Source organism: Ammospiza caudacuta, chromosome 5 (genome assembly GCF_027887145.1).
Source record: "Ammospiza caudacuta isolate bAmmCau1 chromosome 5, bAmmCau1.pri, whole genome shotgun sequence".
Classification (NCBI taxonomy): domain Eukaryota; kingdom Metazoa; phylum Chordata; class Aves; order Passeriformes; family Passerellidae; genus Ammospiza; species Ammospiza caudacuta.
In genome coordinates, this window is record NC_080597.1 from 71,716,498 (window position 1) to 71,735,286 (window position 18,789).

Here is an 18,789-nt window from a genome sequence, read left to right on the forward strand (position 1 = left end):
TGGATTCATGTTTTCATCACTGGTATTCCATGCTCAGACTTTTAATCCTGACTGCAAAAAATGTTTCTCTAAACATTACCTCAACACACAGCATCATTCAAACTCTCTCCCATATTGATTCTGTCAGATCTGAATGATTTGGCAGGACTGGCAGGGGAATGAGCCTTCACCAGAGATGCCTGAGGGTACAAAGTATGTGGGACACTGTGGGCATTGATCCTGGACATGCCAGCACAATCTCTGGCTATTCCTAAACTCCTGCTCACCACATACAGGAGCATGAGCAGCTCACCTGAGAGCAGCCAGACACTGCAGGAAGCACATTCAGGATTTCCTACCAGACTTCAATTTGATACACAACTGGGGGAAAGCAAGAAGAGATCAAGAAGAGATCAAGAAGAATCTTGCATTTCACAACACTTGGCAGAGGTCTGCCAGAAAGTACAGAGCTTGCCAGGAGGAAAACAAAATTCTAATGATTGAAGATAAGAGGAGAAAGTCCAGTGTAAGGCAAGAGACCCTTCTCTGAAGGATCTCAAGGAGTTTGTCTGCATTTTAGCCAGGCAGGATGTCTTTGGGACTTTTATCCCATCAGAGTTTAAGCACCCTGAAAAGACACAATACAAAACCAGACAGGGAGACTGGGATCAACAGCTGGGCATATTTCTATTTGCTTTGCATCCACATGTGCATATTTCTGTTTGCTTTGCATCCATCCTCTGTGTCTCTGCACCTTTCCCTAGGGGAGCAGGGACCAGCTGGTGCTGCCAGGCATCCTCTGTGCACATCCTCCAGATGAGGTGGTTCAGTGCATGGTACATTTAAGGCTGTGGCTCCTCACAGCTCTGCAGGGAAGCCCATGGCTCTGGGGTCCCACCCATTCATTAGACAACACAAGAAATAGCCATTCCCACTCAGTGTTAAGCTACAAGAAACAAAAGCAAGGGCACTTAGATGGAGCTTAGCAACAGCTGCTCAGGATCCATTCAACCACTCTCAATCTATTTTTACTGACAGCTTTTGAAGCAGAGAATTCATTAAACAGAGGAACAGGTTGATATCCGTTCTCCTCAGCTGTAGGCAGAATTTAGTTTGTTATTTTCTAATTGTTTCCTTAGTGGCACATACAAATTCAATACTGCATCTGCAAGCAAGGATGTCTATTTTCAGAATAAAGACAATGACAGGCAAAGGGACATTCTCTTTTAAGGTCCTAACATGCACAGGACAAGAGATTGAGTAGATCTAATTGCATGAAATTAAGGCATTTTCTGCCCACTCACTCTCCTGCCCTTGCAGCTGGAACAGCACAGCCTGGGTGCTGCCTCCTGGTTTCTCAGGAATGTGCAGGGAGCAGAAACGTTTCCCAGTGCAGAAGCAAGAAACAACCTGAATGATTGCTCTGCTCTGCCAGCTCAGGATCAAGGCTGATGCAAGTCAGTTCTTACTGCACGTGGATATTGCTCCCCTCGCACCCCACAAGAGAACCAGGGGACAAACCCATCAACACAGAGACTTTCAAGCTGTGGTTATTGGCCATTATTGCCTGGTTACAGACATGGCAATGGTTGAGTTTTATGACAGGCTCTCAGTAACGCCACACAGCAAGACAACATGCTGCTTTTCTCACTGGGTTCACCTTGTACTGACCCAAGGTGGGCTCAGCAATAGGAAGGCACTGCTACAAATAGTCATAGCTGTTTGGAGCCCCATTTATGTCTCTCCACCAAAAGGATCCCCTCTGCCTGCTGAGATGTCTGAATTTGCCCTTGAGCCAGCTCCTCTGACTTAGGCTGGCTGAGCTCTTCATCCAGTCAGTTTTTAGGATCTGTTTTGTCATGTGGTGCCCAGATGATCAGCCTTCAGCTCTGACATGACCAAGCACTGGGGCAAGAAGTCCCACCTGGGACAGAAGTGCAGCAGGAATGTGTCCCAACCAATGCAAAGTAGTTCTGTACAATTGTGCTACCTTTAACTCAATGAGAAGGCACTTTTAGAAGTTTAAAACATACTACAGGAACCAATCCTAAAGTAACAAATCTCTTTCTATTCCCCAGAATGAAAGTCAAGGGTGATAAGTGCAGATCCAAATGTCTCAAGTCAGGTGAAATAAATCCCACCTTCAGGACATTAGATGAGGAAGAGGTAAGGATCAAACCTCTAATGACTACAATGAATTTACAGAAATTGTGAAATTCCTTTTTCTTACCAATGTATTCCAGCCAAAGTAAGGGAAAAAACCACATCTCCCTTCCAGAAGTACAGAGTACCACTCATCTTTATGGCACAGGTTAACACCATCTCCTATGACAATCCATGGCATGTCATCATTTTAGAGCAATTAAACAGACTGTTTTAAGCATTTAAAAATTATCACCCTGCTCCTGCTCTCCTCAAATCCTGTGACACAACTGCTGGCACTCTTAGTGGATAAAGTCTCTTTATGGCATCATAGACTTACTCTAGCCTCACTCCTTTCCCATTTTGCAGTTATGTGGCTGCATTAATATGAAAGAAGAGCATTTCTCAAAACATTTTCAGCACCATTTAAATTTGCACGATCTTGTCTGCCTGTGATGGGCTGAACAACTTGTCAGTCACATTTGTCAATCACTGTTCCTCAAATGCAGGAGTCCAGCTGAAGCAAAGGGGCAGAAATTAAGGTCTGGTACTCACTTTCTCAGCACTGCAATTTCATTCTCTATGCTGCTTTCCTTTCCCTTCAGGGCCTTCTTGGGAATGCATTTGACTGCAAAGAGTTTCCCACTCGCTCTCTCTTCAGCCAGAACAACTTCAGAGAATGCACCCCTGAAAGAAGAGAAGAAAAAGCCTGGTTTAAAGTGATGTTTTTTCTTTGAAGCCTGTTAACTGAAACACAACCATTGAACATGGTTCTTCTGGTGTCATTTGGAAGCTGCTCTTGTTAAACACAGAAATGACATTAGAAACATCTTTCTTTGCCTTGACACACATATGGAGACATTCACACTCATGCAGTGCACTGAAGGCTTACAGACACAACCATTTTAATAAAGAACCATCATCCAGCAGAGATATGAGCAAAGCTTGATAATGAGTGTAGGAGCATCGGGGGGTGGGACGGTTGGGACAGACAGAGAAGAGAGATCTCTGACCCAGGTTGTGGAACTTGGGGTTTATTGCAAAGGGCCTGGGTGCAGGGCCCTGCTGGGATTTGGGGTTTATTGCAAAGGGCCTGGGTGCAGGGCCCTGCTGGGATTTGGGGTTTATTGCAAAGGGCCTGGGTGCAGGGCCCTGCTGGGATTTGGGGTTTATTGCAAAGGGCCTGGGTGCAGGGCCCTGCTGGGAGCTGCCAGCCACAGCTGGAGCAGGCCCGAGAGAAGAGAGGGGTAAAAGCATAAGAGAGTAAAGAGGTAAGAGAGTAAATGGGGTAAGAGCTAAGAGAGCGAAGTTCTTGTTACAATACAATAAACCATCTTCTGTATTGAATATTCTGATTCTCACTAACCAGTCTAGTACAATATACAAATCCTATAGCATCTACATACAGCTTATAAGAATCACTAAATTACTAGACTGTGTTACATTTTAAACCCTACAAACTCCTCTTTGGGCCCGTTCTGCCAAGCTGGCAGGGTCTGCTCAGACTCTTAGACTTGCTTACAAGCAGAGAGTCTTGTTTCATCAAAAGGGGATTACTTTCAGCCAGCCACACCGTTGTTTTCCCGTTGTTCAGTAACTAAAAGATCCCAAAGCTTGCTTTCATTTCAATCTCACTTATAGTTTCTATATTCTCAAAATCTTTTGCCAAGCAATCATATTTATAAGGCTTTCCTGTCTCATCTTCCCCAACAATGAGAAAGTACCATTTCTGTACACAGGGGCATGGATCATAGCCTGGCTGCTGACTTGGTGGATGAGGTACTTTTCCCCTTTCTGAGATTTTTGGAGGTGTAACTCACAAAGTAGCCCAATGTCCCCAGGACTAAGTGACACAGCAGTGTCAGGAGTGCTCCTGGTTCCTCAGTCACCACAAGAGGTCAGGGCCCCCACTCTGCTCCTGCCTGGGCTTCTCCTCACCACTGGATCAACCCTGACTCAGACTGCATCACAAGTTATTCCACAGCACAAACTGATGTGTGTAACCACTGAAGCCAAAGAATCGGATTAAATCACAAGTCTAAACATTGGCCTTAGTAGCAGCCTCCCTATGGTTACCCCAAGAGGGTTACACAAATAAAGAAACATCAGTACAGCAGCCAATTGCCAAGAATGGGCAGTGCCTCTCCTTCTTTGGGTTATTTCATAACAGAGTATTATTTCTTGCACTATCAGTGCTTCCTCCCAAGCTTCTGGACCTAACCAAGAAGAGGCCAGGAAAACATCACAGTCAGTGCTATACACTCATTTTTTTGGTTCCCAGATTTTTTGAGCATTTGAGCATCATTCAGACTCTGCTACTCTGGACAGATTTGCAGTGGTACATTAGAAGCATCCTTATATTCTGGAACTTGGTACTGGTTTAGCAGCAGGGCCAGAGAGAGCATTGACCTGATGAGGAACAGCAAATAATTTTCCCTATTCACCAAAGCCTCCTCCTGAAGCACCCACTTTGTCCAAGAGAGATCAGATCCAGGGGCTTTTCTAACCCAATGACAGCTGAAGGATCAGGGTGAGCAATCTGGTCTAATAGAAGGAGTTTGGAACTATATGATCCTTACAGGTCCTGCCAACCCAAACCATTCCTTGATTTTATGATTCTATGAAGATTTGTGTTTTATTTATAAGAAATAAAAACAGCCTTTCCTTTATTATTCCTCCTGATTAGCAGATTATTCTGCTGTCCTACACAGCTCACTCTGATCAATGCTCAGGAGGGTGCTGAGCAGACCCAACCATGCTCCAGCCTGCTCTTCAAAGGGTAATGTTTGGTCACAGACTCATCTGGCCACCACCAACTTTCTCTGGCTTTCATTCCTGACAACTGCTGCTTATATAGATGTTTTGTGGATAAACAAAAGAATTTCCTTTCCTGGACAGGCTCCTCCTTTTAAGTCATGCACTTGATGACACAAGCAGGCTGCTGTGACCTCACCAGCAGCTCCTGAGTTCCACAACAGCCTCATGAATCATGAGTGGATAAGCAAAAGGAAGAGGCTGCTGCTCTGGAAACAAAGTACCTGTTCACCCAGAAATGCTTTTGTAGCCCCCAGATAGGGAAATAGTGATAGTGAAATTGAGGAAAAAAGACTTTTGCATGCTCTTATACAGCACATGTTTGACAGCTTGTCCACATGGGGCAGTGATCCTCTGAACCAAGAAAAGTTTTGCCTCATTTTTACTAAAAAGGACAGACTATGGCTCCATTTATGCCACTTGGAGCAGCAGAATGATTTCCTCCTTTCTGCTTTGTGTATAATCCACCACAGCATGTCAGAGCATCACAGGCTCCAATTTAGGGTTCTCATAGCTGATCCAAGTGGTTTGCACAAATAAGCCACCCAGAGTGTTTTTAATTGTGTTATTTCCTTTCCTGTTATTGACAGCCCAAGCCATTCAATTCACCAAATAAGGTTTTCATCCTGACCCTCATGCTTGGGACAGCCAGACCAGAACTGCAATAAAACCCTTTTGCTGGAAAGCCCTGAGACCTCAGGGTGCTTACCAGCTTTGGTTGCAGACCTGAGCACTCAGAAACTCCCAGCTGTATTTCATGAACCCCTCAAATCCCATCTGCTTTCAGCACAGCACTTCACCCCAGCTGTGTCTGGAACAGGCTCCTTGCCCTCAGTTAAATGGTGTTGGAAGCTGCAATATTCCCACCAGGAATATTATTTACTGATCACACAGCTCTCCCAGTGTTTATGGTATTATAAAAATACAGGGAGCTCCTTTCCCAATCTGCATTTCATTGCTGATCTCAGACAACAAAACAGAGGAAATCCCTTTATATCCCCTCTACACAGTATGGTTAACTTTGTGAAGCACCTCTTTTTCAGCTGGCTCCCTCATTTAGCTGGATTCCTTCCTCCACTTATCAGGACAGACATGGTTTCCTTGCTTGGAAAGAGCCCCTATGAATTTAAATGAAATTTTTTTGTAGAGCTCTGCAATACTCATGAAACCCAATTCCCTATCTCCTTAACAGCCTTTCTCATTACAGCATGAAATAACCTGAAGCTCAGCTGAAATGTTTGGTCCCATGTCAACCCTGGGCACGGACAGGGTGCTTTTTTACGTTGATTTTTATATGAGACCATGGCATGAAATTGCTAATGCTGGGAAGAGCTGGGATGGATCTGCTGGGAAGGCAGGAGGGAGATGTGAGGAGGCAGGAGGGAGATGTGAGGAGGCAGGAGGGAGGCTGTCTGCACTGTTCTGTGCACTTCACACACCCCTGTGCTCACAGAGCAAGGGAGGGACAAAGCAATGAGTCAGTGCACAAAAGAAAGAGAAGTGCTGGAAGGAAGGAGAAGGAAGGGAGCAGATGCAGAGAGGGAGCAGAGTGTTAAACAGAGACTCAGCAATATTGGGCAAGAAGAAAGAAGGGGTGGGAGGGAGCACCAGCAAGGGAGAGGCAGCAAAGATCCTCCTGGAGTCAGGGAAGAGTCAAAATACTGAATAGATGGGCAAGAAATTATCTCATCGCTTCAAACATGCAGCTGAATTCATCCACCCCTAATGACACAGTCCAGCCTCCACTAAACGCCTCTTGACTCAGGCATGAGTAGGTAAATATCAGAGAGAAAGGCACCAAGACAAGGCTGCTCATTTTCCTGCTAACAGCAATATATCCTACAGCAAATCCCCAACTTCTGAAAACAGTTCCACAGAACCACCAGCTCAACAGGCTTGCTAAAGATTTTTTTCCTCCCTAAAAGGAATTAATACTGCCTTTAAAATCATTATATTAATTTAAAAAACCCAATTAATTTCTAAGAATTAATTACGATTCTTTATTGAGATTTAAAATGCAATTGTGTGCAAAGTTTTAGAAAGAAGTTTGGGGTAGGAAAATATTGCATTTTACACCATCAACATGACAGGACTTTTATGAAAAGGCCATGGTTTCCATTAAATATCACCAAGCAGTGCTGTATGATAAAAATGAAAAAAACCAAATATCACACTGTGATATAGATTTTTTAAATTGGAAAGGAGGTTAACTAGCTAAAAATTATGATTGTAAATTGTCTGCAGTGGTTGAGATGCACCATTCCCTTCAGCTGGGAAGGAGTAAACGCAACCTTTCCAACACGCCCAGGGACAAAATCTTCACCTCTCCAAAGAAAAGCTTCCAAATTCCTCAAGAATTTTCCCTGTCCTGCCTGCAGGTGATAGCAAACAAGCAAAAAAGTATCATGGCTTTGAGGAAGTAGGACAGTGGTGGAAATGGGTAAGCAAGAAACTTCTGCAAAATGAAACCACTAGTAGCTGCCAAAATCCGTGCACGGCAACAACCCATTTTTGAAAGTTTTGACCATATTATCATTTACCCTGGAGGAGCTGCTCTTTTCAAACTTCTAATTAAGGCATGGAATAATTTCATTATTTAGATCACTTCCATGTGAATTAGGAACAATGTAAGGGAAAAAAAATGTTAAAGGACTTGATGAGTGACATTGAGATAATTGCAAATTCTAGAGGGTGATTGAGATGTTTTGACTCCTCACCCCTTTGCAAACACCTGGACTGTGCAGTATCCTATGAGATGCCAATTTTTTTAAAGTTTTTATTCATTTAAATTATTTCTCATGCATTATTTATCTTTTACATAGGTTTAAAGATTATAATTTAAAGATTAACATTGAAATATGAACATTATTCACACCCAGACTGGATTTTCTATGAGAAAGTGGCTGCAAGGCTAGGCTATCCTGCAGATCAAAGCAAAATAAAGAACAAGTAAGTTTTTTCCTTCTGGTGGAACTATAACTTACTATGAACATTTAATTTCTGAAATACAATGAACAGCATAAACTGAGACAGCAAATCTGTTCTCATTCAACAAAAAAAAAATGCTGTGACAAAAATCCTGACAAAATGAAGACAAAGCTGATGGAGGGATAGAACTTCACTTTTTCCATTCAGCCTCAATGTTGAGCAGTTTTCCACTGCATTAGCAGGTGCTCTGCCACACTAAGTCAACAGACACAGCCAGGAAGCAGATTTCACTTCTTCAGGCTGCATACAGCTAATGTTCCTAATTATTTTACAATTGGCTTCCCATGTGTACTTTGCCCTGGCCAAACCAGGAGGGGAAAAAATTGAACACTCAACATGTGAAAAATATACCATGTCCATCCACCCTGAGACAGAAAGTCTGACTGAATCAAAGGGGGACAAATCAAACTAAAGGTCATTTTCATAGTGTGGCTTTGGCAGCCACACTCAAATTCTGCTCCTTGACTCTCCAAAGAAAGATTACTGTGGACTGCACCACAAACAGAGGGAAAATGGTCTTTGTTAGCATTTTCACAGCTTCTTCCATGGGCCTCAAGGGGTTAACTGCAGGATAAGCCCAAGCTCTGTGTAACACATCAGGAGGTTCTGATACTGCAGACCTCTTTTCTGCTAAGCCATTTTTCTGCACAACTCATGGTCTCTCGGCTTTTTTTTTTTTTTAATTTTCTATTCAGTTGTTTTTGTAAGCACCTCCTCACTCCCCTCACACATCATCCAGGTGCGTCCCAACACAAACCAAATTAAAGCTGGAAATAAAGATTTTTTTATTCGAAAGTCATGTCCATTGGTGTTCTGACAGCTGCCTGAAAATGAATTTACAATTCAATTCAATAGTTAGGTGACATCTGAATGCAAAGTTAACAACACAGAAGTGTGGAGATGGTTTTTAGCCAGCCAAGAGGAAAGGAGAAGGACTTTGGGACTGTGCTACACATGGCACAGAAACCAAATTCTCTACATATTCCCAAGAACTGAAAATAAATTCATGCAAAAAGCTGACTAATCTGGTGGCAGCCATCTATGCTTTAGAGCACAAATACTTTTTCTAGCTATTTTCATTCATCAAACACACAGTTCAGGCCTGCAGCCCCTTCTATGGCAATGCTTCCTCTGCCTGGGCAAGAGCACAACAACTGGGATCACTGTATTAACACTGGTATTTTTAGCCTCCCTACTCATTTAATTTCCACTCAGCCTCCCAGCCACGACTGAAAATGCTGTTTCCTACCTTGGGGCCCCACGAGTGCCTGCTCCAACAGCAGACACAGCCCTGCCCTGGGCAATGTCTGACCCCAGCTCCCCTCTCCAGGCTGATCCCAATCCCTGCCCGCAGTGATGATCCCGTGGAGGTGCCTGATGCTGCAGCCTGGGGCTGCTCTTAACCCACCACAGATGATGAACAGCACTTCCCACTGTGCCAGAATGCTGCTGCTATGTCCTGATGGACACTCCAATAATGGCAAGAGGCACATACTCTTTGCTGGGTGTTCCTGCAGCAGGAAGCTCCTTTCTGGAGCACTCACACCTTTCTGTGTGTCCTGAGCCATTGGCCCATGGCCATTCCCTTCCTGGAGCACTCACACCTTTCTGTGTGCCTTGAGCCATCGCCCCATGGCATTCCCTTTCTGGAGCACTGAGACATTTCCCTGTGTGTCCTCAGCTATTGCCCCATGCCCATTCCCTTTCTGGAGCACTGACACATTTCTCTGTGCCCTGAGCCATTGCCCCATGCCCATTCCCCTTCTGGAGCACTCTCACCTTTCTGTGTGCCCTGAGCCGTTACTCCATGGCCATTCCCTTTCTTGAACACTGAGATCTTTCCCTGAGCCATTGCCCCATGGCCATTCCCTTTCTGGAGCACTCACACCCCACTCTGTGCCCTGAGTCATTGCCTCATGCCCATTCCCTTTCTGGAGCACTCACACCTTTCCCTGAGCCATTGCCCCATGGCCATTCCTTTTCTGGAGCACTCACACCTTTCTGTGTGCCCTGAGCCATTGCCCCATGGCCATTCCCTTTCTGGAACACTCTCACCTTTCCCTGAGCCATTGCCCCATGGCCATCCCCTCAGCATTTTGTCCAAGGTATCCTAAACCACTGTGGGCTTGCAGTGAGCAGCCACAGTGTGAAAGGACCCTGGAGTCACCATGCCCAGGGCTGGGAAGCACAAAATCCCCAATTCCAGACTTTTCTTTCAGTCATTCTGCTGCTTCCCCTTTAACAAAATATTTGGGAGGGGATAACCCCATCAATACCCAAATCTCTGCTGGGGTTTGTAGCCATGACAGAGCCACCCAACAATAAATAACACACTCCAGGCAGAGCTTCTTTATTCACCTCCTTTTAAACCAGCTGGGTTTCCACTTACCATTTCAGTCTGCAACAGAATGAGCAGCACAAAGCTTTGATCTTGTGTAGCCACCAAGAGATTTCCTATTTGTTTGGATTTAACTTCTGTTTTTTGTGGGTACTATTGTCTACGGTTACAACAGCTTGGTGTTTTGACAGTTTTTGTCACCAGAGTCAGCTGCAAGAATTTTAATGCCCATTTGAGGCTTATAATTTCTTCTAGTTTAACTGCTCAATATTTAATAATCTCAGGGAAAGAAAAAAAAAAAAGAGCCCACCCACTAAAAGGACTGGGATTAAGACTGGAAATCCATGTCAGCTACTTAAAGGAAAGCTACTTAGAGGAAAGAGACTTCTATGAAGGCAGAAAACACAGATTTAAAGTTGTACATCATAAAGCATGAATTTATGGCAGTATAGTCAAGGTGGTTTCCCTCACAGCCCTGGACCCCCTTCTCCAGAAGGCAACAACCCCCTGAGAGGGAATCAATGGTTTTCACTCAAGGAAAACATCCCTGAAAATTATGCGAACCATTCTGTAGCTGGGATTAATTCTTTACTCCAGGATGAATCCCAAGGTCACAGCAGGGCATGGCACACACCACCAGCCCCTCTGGTCACTCCAGCTCACACAGCAGCAGGGTGAAGGCACCAAACACACAACCAAGGAGACCTCCAGCCAAGAAAAGCCACCAGGGGCAGAGCAGAACGAGACATGCAGGCTTCAGTGCCATAAAATTTGGGTTCAAAGATGAATGAACCACACAAGGCAGAGAAATCCAGCCAAAAATGAAAGTTTCTGAAGAACCTCCTCCCTTTCTAAGATGAACTAATTTGTTCGAGCTGCCTGGTGTATGCTAATTTAATAGGATGCTATGCAGTCTGTTGTGAGACAGTGATGCATGGATGCTAAAAAGGGAAACTGGCCCAGCTCAGATCCCCAGTAGTGTCTGTTATTACAGTCATTTTCTTGCCTGAACTGTTTGCTCCTTTCTGATTAATCCTGACCCCTATTAGAAAGGGAAGTATTGTCTTTAAAGGCCTATTACATTTACATTACATCCTCTGTGGCAGTCACACTAAAGCTATCAAGAAAAACATACAATTCTCTGTACTGAGATCTTCCTTCCATTATGCTCTTCACAAATGAGCTGTTAAGCAGGTGGGTTTTTTTCCCCACTGATGATCAGTTTCCTTCCAAAGTGAATATTTAAGTACCTTTTTTCCCACTTTCATCTTATGAGTCAAAAGGAGCTCATCGTCTGGCAGGGTTTATCTGATGGCAGCATTCTCACAAGAAAATAACCTTTTTTCTTCTAGGAATGACCTCAAACCTTTCTAGAGGCATAAGTGATCTCCATAATTTTTTTTTTCCAAAGCATTTCCCCATTATAACACTGACATATACAGAGTCTATTATTTCTGGAGATCTTATCTGGCCATATTAAGTAGATTACACCAATTTGAAAGAGCCTGGTTCTTCTTCTTCTTTCTCCACATGGAAACTCAAGAAAAAATCTGTCCCAGTGTGGCATTCTCCAAGAGGCTGAATCAATTACAGAACAAGTAGATGATATTGTAGCAAAGCAAAGCAAGGCAGACACTGTAGTTTTGCTTCCAAAAATTCCTACATTTCTTCTACAGGGGTCTGTAGGGAAGGTGGAACTATCCACTGCCTAAAGATCAAATAATTTTGCAGCTGTGACTAATCCATGGGAAACGTCCATTTAGCCAAGAGTTTCACCTAAAGGTGTCTGGAACTTCACAAGTCCAAGATATAAAAGTCTGCACAGCGCCTCATTCATTCAAGTGGCATTTCTTCTCTGTCACAGACATCTTTTATGAAAAATCTTTTCCTTGGGATTTTTCCTCCTGAGAGGCCTCAGGAACAAAATGTAAACATTGATTATCTGCTGCTGTGGAATGCAACAGGTGCATCTGTGATTGGCCCATGTTGGTTGTGTCTAATTAATGGCCAATCACAGCCCAGCTGGCTCGGACAGAGAACCCGAGCCACAAAAGTTTGTTATCATTCCTTCCTATTCTATTCTTAGCTAGCCTTCTGAGGAAATCCTTTCTTCTTTTCTTTTAGTATAGTTTTTATGTAATATATATAATAAAATAATAAATCAAACCTTCTGAAACATGGAGTCAGATCCTCGTCTCTTCCCTCAACCTGAGACCCCTGAGAACACTGTCACATTTCTCTACAAAATAAAGCCACAGTGTCAGTTCTGGTAGCCTTCCCAGTGCTCAGAGGCAAAGGGTTGTATCCCTTGAGCTGTGATTTTCAAACACCAACCCTGCCTTTCATGAACTGCACTGCCCATTCCACAGCTGAGGGCCTTGAGGAGCAGGAACTCCATGGACTGATGTGGCACCTGGGGACATGGTTTGCTGGTGAAGACGGCAGCATTAACAGCTGGACTCAGTGCTCTTGGAGCTCTTTTCCAACTTTAACAACTCTGTGATTGTTATTTAATTTAATTACTTAAAAGCTGGGAGCTTTGCACCGTCTAAAAGTGCACATTCCTGTTGTACTTTGAAAAGCATCTGCAGCAGATGCTTATGTCCCACTCAAAATTAATGACAGAAGACTGTCATTAATTAATTAGTGACAGACACTGTTTATCTGTAGGATCCTTAAACCCTGTATGCCAAAACCCCCTGTTCCATTTGCTGCACAACTTTGGTCACAGAGATCACCTGAGACACGCAGACATCAGTGCAGATGATCACAGCGTGGTTCTGCCTATTCTGAGGGCAAATTTAGATTAGATAACTGCACCATGAAACCAGTGCACATCTCACCAGCCTTTTCCACTGCAATCCTCCAGATTCAATGTGGAGCCCCAGTCAGGAAGCAGCTCCATGAATGTGATGAGCAGCCACTGAAAGAGGAGGCCACAGGGTTCAGAGCTGCCACAAGCACAGCTGAACAACTCCCATTGTCCACCAGCCCTTCTGTGCTCTGTGAAACTCGAATTGGCCTCTTCTCATCCTGCTACCTCAGCCAGCCCTGCAGATCCATTTCAAATATCTGGGCTAAAAATGACGTGCATTTTTGTATCCTTGCCCACTCCAAGTTGCAGATTAAAATTTAAAAAAAAAAAAAAAAGAGAAAGACAATTCAGTATGGTGGAATACAAATTTTACAGCTGAGAGCTTAGCTCTGGTAGGAAAAGGCACTGCAGGATATTCAGAGCTCCATCTGCAGCTTTACTCCCAATAGCCACCTCTCAATTCACAGGGAAGAGCATTTGCTTTTCTACTCCCCAGCGTCTTCACTCATGTATCCACATGTGGCTTCATGCCTGAGCTGAGGTACATTAAGAAACTCAGCAAACCAGTCTGCCTAGCAACTGGCAAGCTTGAAAATAAACACTCTGGCAAAGATTACTTCAGTCTAACTGTACACAAAGTTACCAGGGCCTTTGCAACTCACAGACACTTCTGCAAAAAAGAACTGCCACACGCTTTCCACATGTGCCACCCTCGGTCGTTCTCATGAAAACTGAGTGTAAAAAGGGGGTTTCTTTCAGCTTCTGCTGATGAGGAATTTCTCCATGGCTCCATTTTCATGGTCCTGTGTTGAGACTACTGAGATAATTTTCCAAACAGATTCAGCACAAGCACACCTTTCCCCCCATAAAGTCATTGTCACAATCCTCCACACTTCTCTGAAGGCACATCTTTGGATGTCATGGAGTTACACAGGGACTGGCAGAAATGAAACTCCCCAGAGAGATGTGAGGAACCAGAAGCAGCACCAGCTTCCATCCAAATCCCCCCCAGCCTAACCATAGATCCAGATAAAGCAGGAGCCAAAGAGTGATGCTCCGAGCTCATCCCATGCTTTTAACAGCAGGGAAGGGCAGGGACCCCTGCAGCAATCCCATCCCCTGAGGCTGGGAGCCATCCCTGCCTTCTGCTGCCTTGCCCATGGGATGTTAGAAGATAGGGAAAGAGGAATGAGTCCTTTCAGCATGGCAGAGCTGCATGAGAGCAGCTGAGCAGATCAGAGAATCACAACAGAGAAAAAGTGATGGTGTCTCCTTCATTTCATCTGAAAGGAGGACAGACCCCTCTGCCCAAAGAGGTCAGTCTGGTCCATGGAAGAAACACATTGTTGAGATGGTCCATGAAAATATCAGCAGTGAGACACACACTGATATCTCTGCCCCATTGCTCATAAAGTCTTCAGATTCCCGCTTTAATAGCAACTGGTTTTGACTTAATAGAGAACAATCCTAATTTATTTGCCAAATTTGCTGTTAAGGAGAAGGAGACTGAAGCCCTACAGATTTCCCAAGGCAAGCTGCTGCTGCTGAGCTTCACCTGACTCACCAGAGCCATGACAGACTGGGACAGCCCCAGCACCCTGTGAAACACGGGCAGAGCCAGGCCAGCCAGCCCTCAGCCTTGCCCTGTGAAACACGGGCAGAGCCAGGCCAGCCACCCCTCAGCCTTGCCCTGTGAAACACGGGCAGAGCCAGGCCAGCCACCCCTCAGCCTTGCCCTGCCAGGTGAGCTTCCCTCAGCCTTGCCCTGCCAGGTGAGCTTCCCTCAGCCTTGCCCTGCCATCCTCCAGTGAACAGCAGCACAGGGGGAACCATATCAGTGCCTCAAGCAGCTCACAAACACCAGCCAAAGCCAACTGCTGCACAGGGATGTCCTCCTGTGTTGGAAAACTTCAGCAGAAACAGTCTGACAGCAAGGCTGGTTCCCTTTATCTGAAATGCAATCACGGCACATTATGGTCTCACAGTACAATGGGAGATGACTGCCACACGCCCTGACTGGTTTTAAAAATGAAGTTTCTCAGAGCTGATTTCCATCTCAGGTTGACATTCTACACACACACATTGACAGTGCCACCTCTGTGCTTCCCATCCTTCAGGTCGGTCCAGATAACCCAGCCCAGACCTTGGGCAGCAGGGATGAGAGGCACCACAAAATGGCCCAAGAGCTGATGAGGAGAACACAATCTTCAAACCTGACAGCAATAATTTCTGTGTTTCTTTGGAAGCTATTGCATCATTTCATGGACAGAAAGGAAGCAGCATGTTTTCCTCCCAGGTGACCTGCACTTCAGAGGTTTAAAGAACCCCAAAGGGAATGAGCTGTCAGGGGATAGGAGAAATGCCTTGTAAGAACAAAGTGGTTAAAAGACAGAAGACAGCATGGAATAAATGATAAATCAATTTAATATCCAGTGTTAGGGGTCACCAATAAAGCAGTTTGCCACAGCCTGAAGGCTTTGTGTTGTTGAGATCCTTCTCCCCAAAGGGAGGCTTCAAAGCCACATGACTTGCAGGAAAGGAACTCTCATGACATTCATGGCTGGAAAATCAAGGTATACAGCAGCTCCTGCAATGCTCTGTGCCTCCAGACAGACCCATCATGCTGGAGAGCACTGGCAGGGTGAGAAGGAACGAGCAGGATTGCAGGAATATCTCTCCTAATGCACTGGAAAGGTTACCTGAAAGCCAGTTCCCAAAAATACTGCAAACAGCAGGGCACTGGCAGCAGGCTGAGGAGCCAAGCTCTGTGTGGTCCAGCTGGAAAAAGCTGCCACAGGTTGTGTGGGGTACAAGGATGCTCTGGCTGATGCACCAGCCCACTGAAAGGATGGGCTGCAGAGTATTCCAAACAGGTTAAAAGTTGATTAAAGGAAAAAATCAGAAAATATTCCAGAAATTTAGCTTCCTGGGGAGCTTCTGTTTATTGTCATTGAAAGGGTTTGAAGGGGAGGATGGGCTGGACACTGGATGCTGACAGCAAGAGCACAAGTTGATCCCTGGAATTTAGGAATAAATCAAAATGAGACAGCATCTCTGCCCACCATGATCATAGGGGGAGGTTCACCATGAAGAAATAACCTTTGAGCCCATTAAAAAATATAGAAAAATAACCTTTGAGCCCATGACCAGCCAAAAGGATGTGTGTGAAATTGTTGGAGTAGCAGAAAAAACATGGTGCTTCCTTGGGGAAAAGTTTTGCTTTCTTCCAGGGGTAGGAATTTAATTTTAACAAAGAGCTTAAGAAATGGAGCTCATGTAGCACAAGATTCCTCCCACCCTGTTTATCCCCCAGCCTCCAGCAGTCAGAGATCCAGGAAAGGGATTTCTGTTCAGGTAACAGCTGTCTCAGCTACCTGTCCTGCACTAATTTCTGTAATTCATTTTCTCCAACCCATTTACACTTTCAATTTCAGTCTCCTGCAGATTTAAGCACAATGAAGTACAAATTATATGAGAAAGCATTCTTCTTTGTTCATTCTCAATTTGATGCTTGATAATTTCATCCCATAACTCTCCAGTGAAAGATATTTTAAATATGTTAAGTAACCAACTGTTTTCCCATGTCACATAATGGTTTTTAAACTACAACTAGAGGTAGAAACAGTCAGCGAAAAGAGTGTGCAAGAACTGGATTCCCCCTCACTCTCCATGGCAAAAAACTCTCTACCTATACTAGGAGACATGAGACAAACCTGGAATTCTTAGGAAAGCAAGCTGTGTTACACTTTTACACTGTGTTAAATCTTCAGTGTTGTGTGTAATTTTAAAGGAATACCTGTAAAAATGAATAAAGTTGTCAAAACAAGAAGTGAGGAGGTCCTGGGAGACAGAACCAGGAGAGCTAAAACTTGCAGGAAACATAAGCACTGTTTGAAAATATTGATGCTGGAAACACAGACCAAATCTATGCCCCAGGTAAAGAAATTCTTGAAACAGAGAAGTCTGGCAGGCTAAGCAGCTGGGCAAGAGAAAGTGTGAGAAGTAAGACAACATCCTCAAACCCAGAAATTGTGTGTCCAAATGAGGAAGCAAAAATGGATTTCAAGTTCCGGTGGCTAAAATAAAAGAACTTGAAAGGGTGGGGAAAAGCACCTAAAGAACATTTGCACCAGGCAGGGAACCCAATAAAGATTTATTCTGCACATGTGAGAACCCAGATAACTGATGGACCAGGATGAAACCAACTACAGATATAGCAGAAATAAACTCACATGAATATCACAGAAAAATTACAGGTTTTGTCATGTATGATCATTGCAGGGAGGTTTGGGAAGGTTTTTACACTGGAAACCTTCTTTACAAGGCTGGGAAAAGGGGTCATGGACTGGACTGACCCAACCATTCTAGGGGAACATGGGCATGAAACTAAACACAGGCTGGAGTCTCCCTCTTAAAGCTTTATGTGTACCCAAAATTTAGAAGGCAGATAACAGAATGTAACTTTAGAAAAGGGATGCAAAGAAGTAAACCAGGAGTTACAGAGTACTCCAGATTAGCAAAACTGACATCAGCAGGTCAGTAAAAACTCTACTGAAGCATATTCCTCCCACAAAGATACAACTACTGAACATTTTGACTGAGAATTTAGAGAAGGAAATCCAGGCTTCATAAATGCACTGGAATACTCTGGAAGGGCCAACAACTATGCAGATGGGAAAATGCTGTTGATGTGGTTTTTACAGATTTCAGTGGGGTGCCTCAAGGATCTCTGAGCAGATAAGCTGTCAGGGGATAGGAGAAACTTCTTGCAAAAACAAAGAAGTGGTTAAAAGACAGAAAACAGCATGGAATAAATGGTAAATCCATTTAATATCCAGTGTTAGGGGTCACCAAGGAAGCAGTCTGCCACAGCCTGAAGGCTTTGTGTTTCTGGGATCCTTCTCCTCACCTCAGGACATGGCACCAGGGAGGGGACAGTGATGATCAAAATGATGGAACAGTGACATTATGAGGGATTACTGAATCAACTGAGACTTTGCAGCCCAGAAAGGAAAACTGAGGGGGGCAGAATAAAGCTGGGAGTGGAGCAGGGAAGGTGGTCAGTGTCCCTTGTAAGGCAAGGATGAGGTGACAGCACATGAGGGTAGGCAGCAAGGACACACTTCAAAACACTTCATCCAGCTTCCTTCCATGGGACAGAGCAGCCATTAGCAAGGATTCAGGAAACAACTAGATAAATACTGGTTATAAAATCCATCCCAGACCACTAAAGGCACCATTGGAGTGTCAGAAAATGCCTGCACACGTCTCATATAATGCCAGGGGAGTACCCCCTAGGTACTATAATACCCCTGGGTATTATAATGGCATTATTGCTAAATGCTGACCTGTACATTCCTCCCCAGACATGGTCTGCAGGGACAGGGCACTGCATGAGCTGCATTTTTGCTCTGACCCAGTGCAGCTGTTCTTGTGGTCGATCAATGCAGCAGAGCAGCAGCAAACAGCAGCTCATAGACATAAATACAAAATGCATGGACAGTGAAGCAATCTCTGAACTTCCTCAGGGTTAAGTCACGGCAAAAAACCAAGGAAAAGTGCATGTAAAATACTGCCTCATTCCAACAACTGCATTTTCACCTAAGCAACCCAGTCGTCAGTAGTACATCAGACATGTAGTAACGAAGACAACCTCTGACTTCAGAGGATTAGCAGAGAATTACCACAAGATGTCCAGGGAAAACAGAGTTTG

General features: G+C 44.4%; 1 protein-coding gene across 4 annotated transcripts in view; it reads right to left on the reverse strand.

Annotated features, from left to right (window-relative positions):
- CAMK1D (calcium/calmodulin dependent protein kinase ID) overlaps positions 1-18,789 on the reverse strand; it is a 221,597-nt gene that overhangs the window by 124,128 nt on the left and 78,680 nt on the right. For all 4 annotated transcript variants that reach the window (XM_058804568.1, XM_058804567.1, XM_058804566.1 and 1 more), the window contains exon 2: positions 2,677-2,808. In XM_058804568.1, coding sequence (XP_058660551.1) covers positions 2,677-2,808 — 132 coding nt within the window. The remainder of the gene's footprint in view (positions 1-2,676; positions 2,809-18,789) is intronic.